At 38.5% G+C, this 13465-nt stretch overlaps 1 protein-coding gene across 5 annotated transcripts in view; it reads right to left on the bottom strand.

The window, feature by feature from the left end:
* Positions 1 to 511: 511 nt before the first annotated feature.
* Positions 512 to 13465, bottom strand: part of ANKRD12 (ankyrin repeat domain 12) — a 66177-nt gene continuing 53223 nt past the window's right edge. For all 5 annotated transcript variants that reach the window (XM_064442993.1, XM_064442992.1, XM_064442995.1 and 2 more), the window contains 4 exons: positions 6970 to 7068; positions 5171 to 5314; positions 2109 to 2204; positions 512 to 1777 (listed from right to left, as the gene is read on the bottom strand). In XM_064442993.1, the coding sequence (XP_064299063.1) occupies positions 1592 to 1777; positions 2109 to 2204; positions 5171 to 5314; positions 6970 to 7068 (525 nt within the window). In that variant the 3' untranslated portion in view covers positions 512 to 1591. The remainder of the gene's footprint in view (positions 1778 to 2108; positions 2205 to 5170; positions 5315 to 6969; positions 7069 to 13465) is intronic.

Below are 13465 nucleotides of genomic sequence, written 5' to 3'. Positions count from 1 at the left end.
GAGTTACGGTTACTTTATTCTTGATGGGAACCAGCACTGACGTGCACACGGGAAGGAGCCGACTGTCCGTACAGTCTCTTGGTCGATGCCTGTTTGCTCTCCGTCGCAAGAAAGGTACCCTGGGCATCCACACAAGCTGAAGGAATAAGGACTCTGCAGTAGTTCACCTAGTAATTAAAAATCAGTTCAAACCAAGTACTTTAAGTATCTTTTCCAGGTAACCAGGTCTCCAGCTTAAGCCCCATTTTTTCCAGAAGTAGTTTCACTGACATTGGATCCCACGCATTCTTGAATAATTTACGGGCCAGAGGGTAACAAATCTGCTCTGTGAATATCTGTAACCTCCTACTAATCAATAATTAACTGCTCATTAACAGTACTAAGAACACACAAAAACCCTATTAAATTTCACAACACGGGAATTTTTTAGTTTCATTAAGCCTCCTGACATATTTCAGGAATGCCAAGATTTGATATAGCAAGTGTTACAACATTAAGAAATTCCAACTAATAACATGACCAATAAAATTTATTAAACATTATATTTACAACTATTTACATATCCTTCCATAGATTAATATTAAAATAGACAATATACAATTTAAGAATTTTCATTCAAAGGCATTTTGAAAAATAGGCTCTGTTACGAGACCACCATATAAGAGCAAAAGGGATTTTTTGTTTTACACAAAAATATTTTCAGTATAGTAAGTCATAGGTATGGCATTACAACAGCAGACTAATATGAAATATGATTTTGTAAATATTACAATCGTTTAGGTATCAGTTACTGAAATAAAGGAGTTAAGAGTTCTGTGAAGCATGCAGTACAGTTCAGGTTCAATTCTTTTACAGTTATGGTGATGAAACAAGCAGCTAAATCAAACACATTCCATACAAAAAAGAACTGCCAACCAGGAACACACTACACTTAATAAAAACGACAACTTTGGTCCAATAAAACATTAGACAAAACCAGTTTTACAGTTAAAATATCTATTTTATACAGGTTTGAACATTAATTACAAGGCTATTTACATTTGCACAATATGTATAAAATAAATTATTTAAAAATGAAGACAATATTACATCTTTTTCCAAAAAGAAAACTGTACAGGAATTTACAAAATACAATAAGATTAAGGGACTCTTTTCCTCCAAGTCTTATATTTTCTTCCACAGGCTTTTTCATCGTTTTTTCTGTGGGAGTTCAACTGTTACTGAAGTTTCATAATACAAAGCTTTATAGCAGATTGTAAGTGTCACTTGTTTTTTGGTGGCTGGTTTAGTTATTAACAGCTTCCAGCGCTGTTCACTCACCATGTTTTCAACAATAAGCTCTAAAGCTATAGGCAATTTTAAAACACAGATAATGGCATTTACTGGGAAACTGACTTTAAAATTAGCATCCGCCCACTGTGTTTGAGCAAGAGCCCACGCCACACTTCTCTGAAGGAACACCTGAATTACTGAGAAACGTAGTGTTCCGCAGAATTAAGTGCTCTGTCTTAAAAGAAAATTACCTTCATGTATCGCTGCACCTCAGTTTTGAGTTGTCCAAGGGAAAGGGTGAGCCAGAAGATACTACTTGTCATATTGGCGTCAATTCAAAGTCATCGTTAACATCAACAAGAGGAACGTAAAACTCCTGAATTTCATAAATGCTGATAGATTTGTATGTAGCAGGATCAAGTTCTTGTAGTTTGAGCTGCCACTCCAGTCTCTGTACCGCATTTAAAGCCGCTGCTTCATGCTGCTGCCTCATCAAAAGGCACGTCTATTTTAAAATTGAGAAAAAAGTTACTTCAGTGTTTGAAAAAATATTGCAATAGGTTTGAAAATAGAAAAAAAAAATACCGAGGAGCCTCTCTGGTAGTAGAAATTTCCCCACTCTGAATTTAGAAATTTGCAGTTTATTCCATTAAGCTATATAGCACCAAAGGTTAGTTTTTCATACCGCTCGACCCTCCTTTATGTTGCCCTTGCGCCCTCTACAACAGCCTGTGATTTGCATACGAATCTACTGTTCATCCCACCTTCCTAGTGACATTAGAGGTTTGGGTTTGGTTTTTTCTTTTTTTTTGAAGTGGAAAAACAAAGAAGCGTACCTTTAATTTGTCAAACTTATCATCAACGTCCTGTAACCACGACATAAACTGTCTTGCATTAAATCGATCCCTCACTGATGTTTTGCTGTCATCAGTCTGCAGAAAAATAATTTGATTCAAATGGTAAGTTATGTGATGATTCAATCTTAAGCATACTTTAAAGCATAAAACCTACTTTGTGGGACTGTCATAAACAATGCTTCAGATGGAAAAAACTCTGAGCCAAAGGATCAAGGTATATATAAGCACCTATGTTGACCAACACTTTCCCTGTGAGCCTGAAAATGGGTATTTTCAGGTTCCATCAACCTATTTACTGTACTCTATTTTTGAAATTTGAAGTAGGAGGCTTAAAGATTTATGCCTTAAAGTCTTAACAGTACAAGGCAGATCCGTCCACAAAACTGGTATCTTGTTGTTCTCTGTAAAATTCAGTAACAAATTAAACAAATATTCCCTCAGGAAAAGCAAAAACATTAATAAAAGAAAACATAAGCAGCCTGGCTTAACTGGCTACACAAGTATTCAAAAGCAGTAATAATAAAAAAAAATTTACCATTGAAATCCCCAAAAGGAGATTAAAATAAATAAGCAGACATGTCTTAATGTCCTGCTCAATTAAATAATTACTAAAAAAAAACAACCCCAACCAACTATTTAATAAGAATCTGGAATGTCTCATCTGCTCATCGAGAGAAACTAGATACTCTACAGATAGTTCTAAAGCCAGACTATCCCAATCTAACATTTAAATAATAATCACTAAACAGAACAAGTTGTTGTTACTTTCTAGTGGAAAAAAAAAAAACCAACAACCAAAACAAGGACCCTGTAGGAATTTGGACACTGTAGCAATGGGCAAGAACAGGAAAAAAACCTGCAAAGACTGAAATCTCTAGAAAGCACCTGAGATTTCAGATACCAAGGGGAGCTTAACAGATTGGTTCTAGAAAGAGCCCTCAACAACACTGATCTTGTAACCCGGAACCGTAGGCGTTTAGGTGAGCTGTGACCCACTAACAGCCTGTTCACCAAAAACTGGGCCTTTTTCCTCCCCCAGCTTTGGTTTGGCCCGTATGACTGCAAAGTACGGTTCTCAAGGTCTGCCCAACACGCGCAGCCGTAAAGGCAAGCCTCCGACGACTCAAAAACCCCATAAAACCAGTTCTGAGGTGGTCATTTTCTTGCAAAATAAACCAGATCTTTGCTTACAAATCTTTCCCAGCTATTTACTCAAATACAAGAAAAAAATTCACCAGAAATGTTTCTTTATTGTAGAGCAAAAATTAAGAGGGTACCCAAGAGGGTAACAGGGCAGTGGCAGAGTGCATTACAAGAGAATCGTTTCTTATGCATCTGCATTCTTCCCATGAAGCAAATTTAAATCAAAGCATCGAGTTGGTAGTTTAGAACACTGATTTCATTATATTTTTAATTAAAAAAATCTATATTTCATACTTTGTTGAACATTATGTGCAGTATTATCATTTTATAAGAAAAATTACCACAGACTGAAACCAAAACTGTTGATGCAGTGAGGGGGAAGGAGAGGTATTTTGCTACTATTATTGTTATTACATAGATGGTCAAAAAAGCTGCAATACTTGGGGGGTGGGAGGGAACCACAACAACTTCTCCCCCACTGAAGACTCCTTTTGTTTCACAGAATTAAAATATAAAATCCAAATACAGAATGAGCTTATTTAAAATAAATTGCAAAATGTTAACTGTAAAAATGCAGTAATACACATAACTCAGATGTATCTCAAATTTCTAAAAAGCTCAGGGCCTCTAAATTGGGGCAGAAAAAAAGCAAAGGATGTTCTGAACTTCAGAACTAACAATGATGATATTTGGACTGTTATCAGAAGAGAGGGGGGAAAAAAAAAAAATCTCACTTTTGCCCTATCAGTTAGACCTACTAAGGAAACGATGATTTAAAAATTCGTTGGTATAAAGCTTAAAATGGGAGAACAACATAGACTCCATAAAACTGCTACCTCCTGCTGAATCACCTCGTTGTGCATAGCTCTAGCTCTTTAAAGATGGTGAAAAAATGTAACAACAGACTAAGGAAAGGAAACCCTGGAAGCTGCAATAACTCCATAAGGGGCTCCAGGACTAAAGTAGAATTCCACGCATGTCGGAAATGTAGGTGTTTCATTTTAAAATGCCCAACATCCAATGCATCAACACTTTTATTACATCCATAACATCAGATTTCTTCCTTGCATTATGTGCTCCTCACAGTCACTGAAATAGGTTCTGAATGCTGTTTCGATTTTTGTTAGTTAGCAGACCTGTTCACAAAATACCGACACCATGGAATTGTATTCTCTTAGAGACAGGGCTGCAGCAAACCTCTGAGCAGTAGCCCATAAAAGGTATGCAGATTATAAAGTATACTGCTCTTTTTCATGGTTTTATTGGGAACTAAATAACATCATCGAACGCACAAATAACATGGCGCACGTAAACAATATGGAGCTTGAGGCGGTTTTGAAAAAAATAATTTCATCTGGTAGCGTTCAACATCTCACGGTTGGTCATCTGTTTTTTATGGAACAGTTCTAACGATTGCCTTATAGAGAGGAGAAAAGTATTATGTTAATATCTCTACAAAACATTTCCAAATTTCTCGAACCAATCGTATCACTTCACACACTACTGCATTCTGATTCTCTGGACTAGTGACAAAAATGATCCTTTTGTTGTTGTCGTTGTTCTTTAAGCTAGATTTGTAAGCTTCCAAAGTATGTTCTGATTGAAATTTGATTTCATAAAAACCAGCAGAGTAATGCTCTCATTCCATCCGTCTCATAATTTCTGGGGGTGAAAGAAAACCAGACATGGTACAAAACAGAAAACCAGCATACGTATACCCATATCCTCTTGCTATTGTGCACCCAAATGAGGCTTAATCAAAGTGACGATCTATAACGTGCAAAATATGAATTCCAGACAAATCAGTGACAATTTCAGTATGGGAACAGAATTCTCTCCAAAGCACTCCTTTTGAGTCAGGCTAGAAAGACCTTTCTGTCTGAAATACATCTCTTTACCTGAGCGTCCAGAGGCACATTATAAACCTCGGCATCCAGCAGAACAGTGCAGGCACTGAACGGTAGTGTCTGATTAGCTAGCGTTCTTGCTGCTCGATAATGAACACGTAGAACTTCTTGTTCGTTAGAAACAATAAGCTTTTCCTAATTGAATAAGATATTGACATATGAATATACATTTGGTAAATAAAGCATTTCAGTTTGATTCATAAAAATGTCCATTCATTTAAACATTTCTTTTTTAGGGCTTCCACTTTTGAATGATATGGGAAATGGGCTGGTGGAGGGAGGAGCGGTTGTTCATCTAATCAAATCCAAAATTTCAATTTCATGATGCAAAGAGTGTTCCCTGAACGTCAGAACTGAAAACACCTTCTCCCCTACCACCACGGCTGGCTGAATATCATGCCCAGATTTTCCACTTAGTGCTACTGAGGCAAGTTCTAGTTAATGAAGGTGGAGAAAGACCAAAGGTATCAGGAGTGTAGGGTTGGGATATAGGTTTGTGAATCTCGACTGTGTTAAGATTTTTGTCCCATGCTTGTCATGCCAGGCACAATGGCCAAGCAAACTGACCCAGAAATATAAATTGCAGGATAGTTTAGATAATTTTTAATTTAAAAAATTTATTTTCTCTTAAAAAAAACATGCAGAAATGCCATAAATCCATGTCTGGGCAAAAATTCTTCCCTGAACTGAGACAAGAAAACATAGCTCACTTGGCCAAACTTGACTTACAGTTGTAAAGAGCAGATCTGATTTGAAGAAGTCTGTTTGAGCAAAATAACTAAAAATATGCAGAATTTTATATGACATACAAGAACTATGTGTTCGTTTACTGTTTTTCAACAGAATGGCTCTAATTTTTATGAAAAGAAAAGAAGGTGGATTATAAAAAGCTTGAAAAACAGAAAAAGCAGCATCTTTCCTTTGGTTACAACTAATTTCTTTTCAGTCAGAACTTGAATCGTGTTTACATTCTCTGTGCTTGTGATTTTACACCTAGCTTTATTCTGAAATACTGAATTCAAGTACAACCCCTCCATCGTCTGGGTTTGTTAAGCCACACTGAAATCGACTTTAAAACAAAACAAAACAACACAACCACATCGAGTTTTACTGAGCCAGCTGCTTGTATAACTGTGTGGAAACCCTTAAGATACAGTCTTCGTGAGAAAGGGTCCTGCCTGTGTCCACACGCAATCTGGCTCACAATACTGATGAGACATTTAAATCTCAGCTGCCAAGGAAAAAGGTTTGGGCAACCTAAAATACTCTTAAACCAGGAATATTTTCTCAATTTCTGTGTTCAAATTCAGTGAAGCCTACAGATGTAGTTCTAACATAATTTTAGGCAGTTTTTGCAAGCAGACTATTGCAAATAACATTTTGGTCTTAGAGCCACATGTGTTTTCTACCAATACAGAATTTACTCTTGCTTTAATTCTTTTAACTCAGTCAATTTGGTTCTGAAGCCTACAACCATTATTAGCTTTCAAAACTAGAGTCTGCAGCTTTCTTCCCACTCCCCACTGCCCCTGGGAAAAACTGTGGGCCACATCTTAGAGCAATTAACAGGAAAAAGCTGCTATCCTACTGACTTAAGTATTCTCCTAACAGCTGTCCAAACCATTTTTCTTTGTATTTATAAGTTTCTCCAATTCATTAATTTGGATTGAAGGCAGATCACTTCCAAAGCATTGTTAAATTGGCAAAAATACAGTCTATCCACTGAAAAAGAAAAAAAAACCATAAGGCTTAAAGTTGGGAAACAAAAAAATAAATTACTTCAGCCTTACCCTCTCAATACTGTGCTGTAAACGTAGTTTCATCCTTACAACCTCCTGTTGTTTAAATAGTTCCTTAAGTGGGTCTGACAGTGAGGGAGGTGGTGTGATCTGTGGAAAAAGTTTTATAAATAGTAGAGTGAAAATGTTTTTGACATATGTTTAACATTGCTTGTATGATTTGAGCATTTATTAAAAACAAAACAAAACAAACCACAAACATAAGCAAGGTATTTTTTTGGGAAAATACCAGAGTTTTGTACACTCCATTAATTATGTGACTTCAATCCATTTGCAATAGAAGGTTTTAAGGATTCTTTACCATTAAGCTAATAAACCCAACTGAAATGGCATTGCAAACTGTTTAGTGCTTTTAACCAGTCACTGTCAGCATGCCATAGCTGTTCTTTAAAAGGGCTACACATTAGAAGACAGTAAAAATACAACTTGCTTTCAATTTTAAAGACTCTTTAAAGCACAACTGTTTATTTTGATAAGTTAAAAGCTGCCTAGCCAAATACAAGACCAAAGTAAGAAAAAGAAAAATGTTGCTAAAAAAAAAAAGTAACTTGATATATCTATAAAGTGTCACTAGCATTTTATATGGCACAAAAGATAACCAACCATATTCCTAATCTTACAGTCATGCAGAACACAGGCATGTGTAAACAAAGCACACTGGAGCCCCAGGCAGCGGCTTGGAAAAGTGCTTCCTCCTGACAGTTATTCAAGTAAGTTTTTTTAAAAGCTTATGCCTAAAAAAAAACCCAACTGAAAAAACAGACTTGAGTGAGCTATCAACACTGTTATTGATTGGCTGTACTCTAAACATTTTGCATTTTTAGTCAATTACAGTAAACAACTGGTATTACTGTCCTGACTGAGTTGTATGACAAACAGTGAAAAGGCACCTGGAGCCCTCACGGCAACTGCAGAAATCAGATGTTTCTTCAGAAGTAACTAATAAAGGTCTTGAGAGTTCTAAGGCTCCACCCAAAGTTTAGTCTTCTCTGTGTAAGTTCTGTCTGACAGTTCAGCATGGTGTTTAACAACTGCTAGATGTAAGAGCATCGATACTGCTTTGGAAAGACTCATTAAAACGAAATAAAATACTGCTTACTACCCTGATACTCAGAAATCACAGCTGAAATACATACCTCCAGGTATTATACTCTACCTTGTACCTAACACAAACACATAGAGATAAATAATTCTATTCAATAATGAGGAACCTAAAACTGTCAAAAAATAATAAATCCATTACGAAAATATGGACACATTGTGTTACTAGTATCATACACCTATACACTCCAGTAACAAAGTGATTTATCTTCCAAAAGTTACTAAATTACTATTATCTTGGAAAATCATTTCGGGACAATTTTTACCGCAACTGGAAGTTAGCCAGTGTCTTTGGAATTAAAGAACATATTGAATAACTGATTGTGGTTCATTCCTTAAGTTGTTATTTGGTATGAAATGACATTCAACTCCTCCACATTTCAAACTACAAAGCAAGATACGCTTTACTTCTCTCAGTGAAAACGGTTTGGCTCCCAAACCAGCGAGTAACGTTTACGGCATACACCGCTTTGTGCAAGTCCTCAGCATGCAAAACACACACAACAAAAAAAAGCCCAGACCACAAACACCTACTGGAATAGACTGTCTCAATCATAATGGATTTCAGTGTGTTTAAGTTTGGTCTGAGGTATACTGCACTGTAGCTTTGCCTGGAAACATTGCATTTGGGGGAGAGTACAACAGCGCTGTCATAGTCTTTCGATAAAGCAAGACAAGACGCTTGTTGTACCAACAGGGTTTTGTTTAATTAATTTTACTAAACCCCAAAAGATATCTCGAAAATCTCAGTGCTTTTGTTAATAGAGAAGGGCACAGCATAAGAAGCAAGATAAACAATCTGTCTATAGATGTTCTTTGAGTTTATGCAGCTATGTTATCCAGAAATAAAAATTTCAGAGCTGGTGCACATCTGTATCACCTGAAGGATTTCAAATGTTATTATAAAGCATTATTCCTTTACGTGTATAGGCCATTTAATTTTGCAAGAGAGATAAGACTCAACACCATAGGAAATAACTGGCAAGGACTTAATTATCTCGGCAGCGAACTTGCTTGGGTTTTGATCTGGCTGTACAAGAGAACTCTGCCTCCGTGCAGCTATCACACGGCGGCTTTTAGTAACAGCCTTTTTCAGGCCCCAGCGCCGTTTCATCACCTGCCGGCTGCCGCCGAGCCGCCTCTGGGGCACGTTGTCACCGAGCCCCCGCAAGGGCGCGGGGTGCTGTGACCCCGGCGGCCGCCCGCCACCGGGGCGCGGCGCGGCGCCTCCCGGGCAGCAGGGGGCGCCCGAGCGCTGCGGGCGGGCGGCCGGGAGCGGCCCCCGCGGCCGGGGACAGCCCTGCGGCGGCGGGGGGGAAGGGGGGGCGAGGCCTCACTTCCCCTTCCCCTTCCCCTTCCCCTTCCCCTTCCCCTTCCCCTAGGCGGCGCCCGCGGGGCCAGCGCAGCTGCGGGCGGGCGTGATCCCAGAGAGCGCCCCTGCCCCTCCGTCAGTGTGTGTAAACGCTTCGCTCCAGCCGGCCCTATGCTGTCTTCCGACACATAACGCTAAATACAGGGCCGAATGCGTTTACGTTAATCTATGAAATGACGAATTTTTTCCTCGCTTCTTAGAAACATCGGAGGAAAGAGCCTTCACGTCCTTGAAGCTCGCACGCAGGACTGGAGTCGTCACCCAGCACCTGCTGGAAATCCCAGCTCATGAACCTGCGTCAGGTTTAGGCACATGAAATGCACTGTCTGGTCTCACAGGAAACTGAAGTTCAAGGTTTCAAGGTAAGGAGAGCCAGAGGAGCCTCTCAGATCTTCTAGTCAAAGAGATGGTCAATAAAGAGACCATTAAAAGCGTATAGGGAAAATACAAACACGTATGTTGGACTTGCAGGAACAAAGCGTGAAACCGAATGCCACAAGGAAAAAGTGACCTCAGTTTCTTGTATAACCAAAGTCAGTCATCAAACTAGTTTCTTAAGGGCCCAGACTCCATACGGAAAAGAGTGAAACTAAGGAGCCCTGCCTTCTCAAGTGGTCTCTAACCCTGCTCTGAGAAACTACCCACAAAAGCTAGACAGAACTCAGCCTTTCACCTCTTTGCTCCGCTTCACTAGAAGGCAGCCATCGGAATGGGTTTGTTCGGTAACAGCTAAGGTTCAAGACATACCCTCACCATCTCCAACATGTGAAAATCAATTAAGACAGTTTCTCCCATACCTTACATCCCTCATAACAACTGCGAAAAGAACACCAACTCTTCACTCTGTAAACCTTCAGTCTTCATTTGCACCCATTACAAAAAAGAGCGATACTTAATGTAACTCAGACTCACATGTACACAAAATTTCTGCAATTATTTTCACACATCCCTATCTATCTTCCCTCACCCATGCCACCCAAGTCGACTCGCCCGTTCTATTACTATAATATTTCATGCACTTGGGAAGCAAGTTTCTGGTAGCACCACTAAAATAAGCTTTTGCCACTGAAGTTTCTGCAGCAATGCCAGAGAGACTGGACAAAATCCCTTTTACTAGAAACACATCTGCTAGATGGCCATAGCAAGCTGGAAATGAATCATCTTGCTATCTCTTCTCAGGAGGCGGTACAGATAAAGATGACTGAGCCCCGCAGATCTATCAATCTAGCTAACATAGCTAAATACAATCTAATTTTACTCTGTTAGAAGATTCCGATTTGTTTCCTTCTGTTTTGAACTGACCCGATGTCTCTCTCCTATCTTATGTTTTGTGTTTACATTGGCGAGAGGGAAGCCACAGTTCATACGTGACTATCCTTACAGCCTTTGGTGATAACAGGTCATAAATTACAGCATATAAACAAGGCTGTGGAAATCAAACTTAAGCACACCATCTCCTGGTTCCCACCTACAGGATGTTTGAAGTTCATCAGATAAGCTATAGTGCAGCATGAAAAATCCAACGCAGAGAACAAACTATTCTAAGTTGCAGAGTGTCAGAGCTAAATACATTGTCTTCACGTAGCCCTTCACACAGTGGTATCTAAAATATAGGAATAATTTAAGAAAGAGTATCTACTTTCACGTAGCCTATGTAAATTAATGAGGCAAAAATCAGGTTAACAGAATCATAAAAGAACGACCTAAGGAAAAGTTTATAAAACCAATTGCAAGAGAGGTCATTTTACGGTTGCATATTAAATTATGCATTATATGCATAACAACATGTACATGTTATTAATATTCCACAATTCTAGAGAGACTAGGCATAGGCCTTATTTTCACATTGTTGGACAATGTGTGTAATATATAACAAACATTCATTTCTGGGTATTAAATTATCTTTCTGGTTTAGCAATATTCCTTTTAATGGGATTTGTGAATGTGACTTTTAGTGGTGACAAAATTATTAATTTGTATACACAGGCAAGCTCTGCAAAAAATTTAAATCTACACTGCTAGTAATATTTTAAGTGGTATCCTTTTTCTGGAAAGAAACATGAGAAATCTTATCAAAATTTATATTTACACAAATGACAGTAATTAAGCAAAGCATTTAGCTGCACTGTAGATTATTTTTTAAGACAAACAAAACTAAAATGCTTAAAATATCTCCCTCTTTAGATTACAATTCATGCTGCTTTCTTACACTTTTACTCCTCGTGGAAATAAATGCCAATCTCCTGAGCATTTATTTTAGCTTCTTAGCATTTTTTCCCTTCCTTTTTGCTCCTACCTGCATGGAATAACAAGCTTCACCTGTTTTTTCTACAACTCTAGATTAACAGTACCATGAAAGCATATACAAAACAAACAACAGTGTAAAACATCAGTATCACCAGGACATGCACATGTAGGGAAGCAACTCAGAAATCTAAGTGAGATAAAAATCAATAACTGTGATCCTTCAAGCATGTATTCACATTTTGAGAGTCTTTTTTTTTCCCCAACAAGTAAAAGCCATGAGACTGGGGAGTACACATTCATCTCTGATATTTACTGGACATGTTGCCCAAGAATTTGCACTACCCGGCTACCTATATTTATTCTCATGAACTGCAGAGTCCCTATTATACACAGTGAGAGAGACAGGAATGAAGTATGAGGCAACACTTTAAAACTAAGTCAATAACCCTCCCTTTCTTATAGCGCCTACACACATTGCCATTTACGACAGGGAAATGAACCCTACTGCCCAGGTAGAAGATGGCCTAGGGAAAAATATATGCTGTGCTTTTCCACTTATTCCAAATTAAACACTGAAGCGTGATGCCAAATCAGTAAGTTGTAGCTTGGAAACAGTAGCTAGCAGCTGCTATAAAAAACAAAAATCTCTCTGCTTCCGGTGATAAAGATATATTATAGAAGCTGCAACAGCTACTGAGAGAGATTTCTAGGCTGGGGAAGGCTGACAGCCTGGTACATTGTAGCGAAGCTTACTACACATCCTAATTCACTTACAGACCAAATAAGAGAGTCATCTTACCCACATCTTTCCTCAGCCTATAACTGATGAACTAATTTCAAAGAACTGTGGTCACCAAACATGAGAGAACTTACTTAACGTTAGAGGATACACTTATTAATTCTCTTGGGCAGAGAGAGAGGCCATAGTGAAAAAATGAGAGGAAACAGGGATATACAGGGATTATGACTACCTCTGGAATGAAGTAAACACAAATTTTTAAATTTAGTTTTATATATTAAATTTGTGTTCACTGCTTAATAAAAAAAAAAATAATCTTCAAACTCTGCTGGAAAGAGCTAAGGCAGCATCTCAAGTAGGGGCAAGTTATCTTAAATGAGTCAACATAACTAGTCCATTCAGAAACAGAGGCTGAAGACTGGATGCTTGGCTTGTGCATATGAGACTTCATACACCCCAACCGTTCAGTTTAGTAGGCATTTTTGCCGTTCAAGGATAAGATATTCTCCCCATTCCTCCTAAACTCAGACTCTTCCTTAACTTGACACATCTTAAGTAATGGGAATACAATAAAATACTACTGAATTCTGACATTATCAGGCTACTGTATGTGAGCCAAACAACTGCTTTAGGAAATGAAATACACGGTCTCAGCCTATTCCAGCTATTAGGTGTGTTAACTCAAACCATTCAAACAGGTTTAAGCTGATATGTTTTATCTCAGAACTCGAGCGATTTAAGTGGATCAGATAAGTGGTGGAAAAATATAAAATCCCCTTCTGCTCCCAGGAGTAACAGTACTTCCAGGTGGCTAGCAGAAAGTCCTCAATGCACAATGTTTTGGGTCTCCCCTCTCCCCCCGTGTAGAACACAATAAGCACAAAATCAGGTGTGCTGAGGAGCAAAGAAAGGAAGTATGACTCGGGTGATACCGCGATTCTGCTGACATCAAAACAGAGACCAGCGCCACCATGTTACTGTGACACACCTGGAGGGGCACCTCCACAGCAGAGTAATATTAACTGCAC

The sequence above is a fragment of the Phalacrocorax carbo genome, chromosome 2 (assembly GCF_963921805.1).
Source record: "Phalacrocorax carbo chromosome 2, bPhaCar2.1, whole genome shotgun sequence".
Taxonomy (NCBI): Eukaryota; Metazoa; Chordata; class Aves; order Suliformes; family Phalacrocoracidae; genus Phalacrocorax; species Phalacrocorax carbo.
Note: the sequence above shows the minus strand (reverse complement) of the source record. Positions and strands in the feature narration are given on the sequence as shown.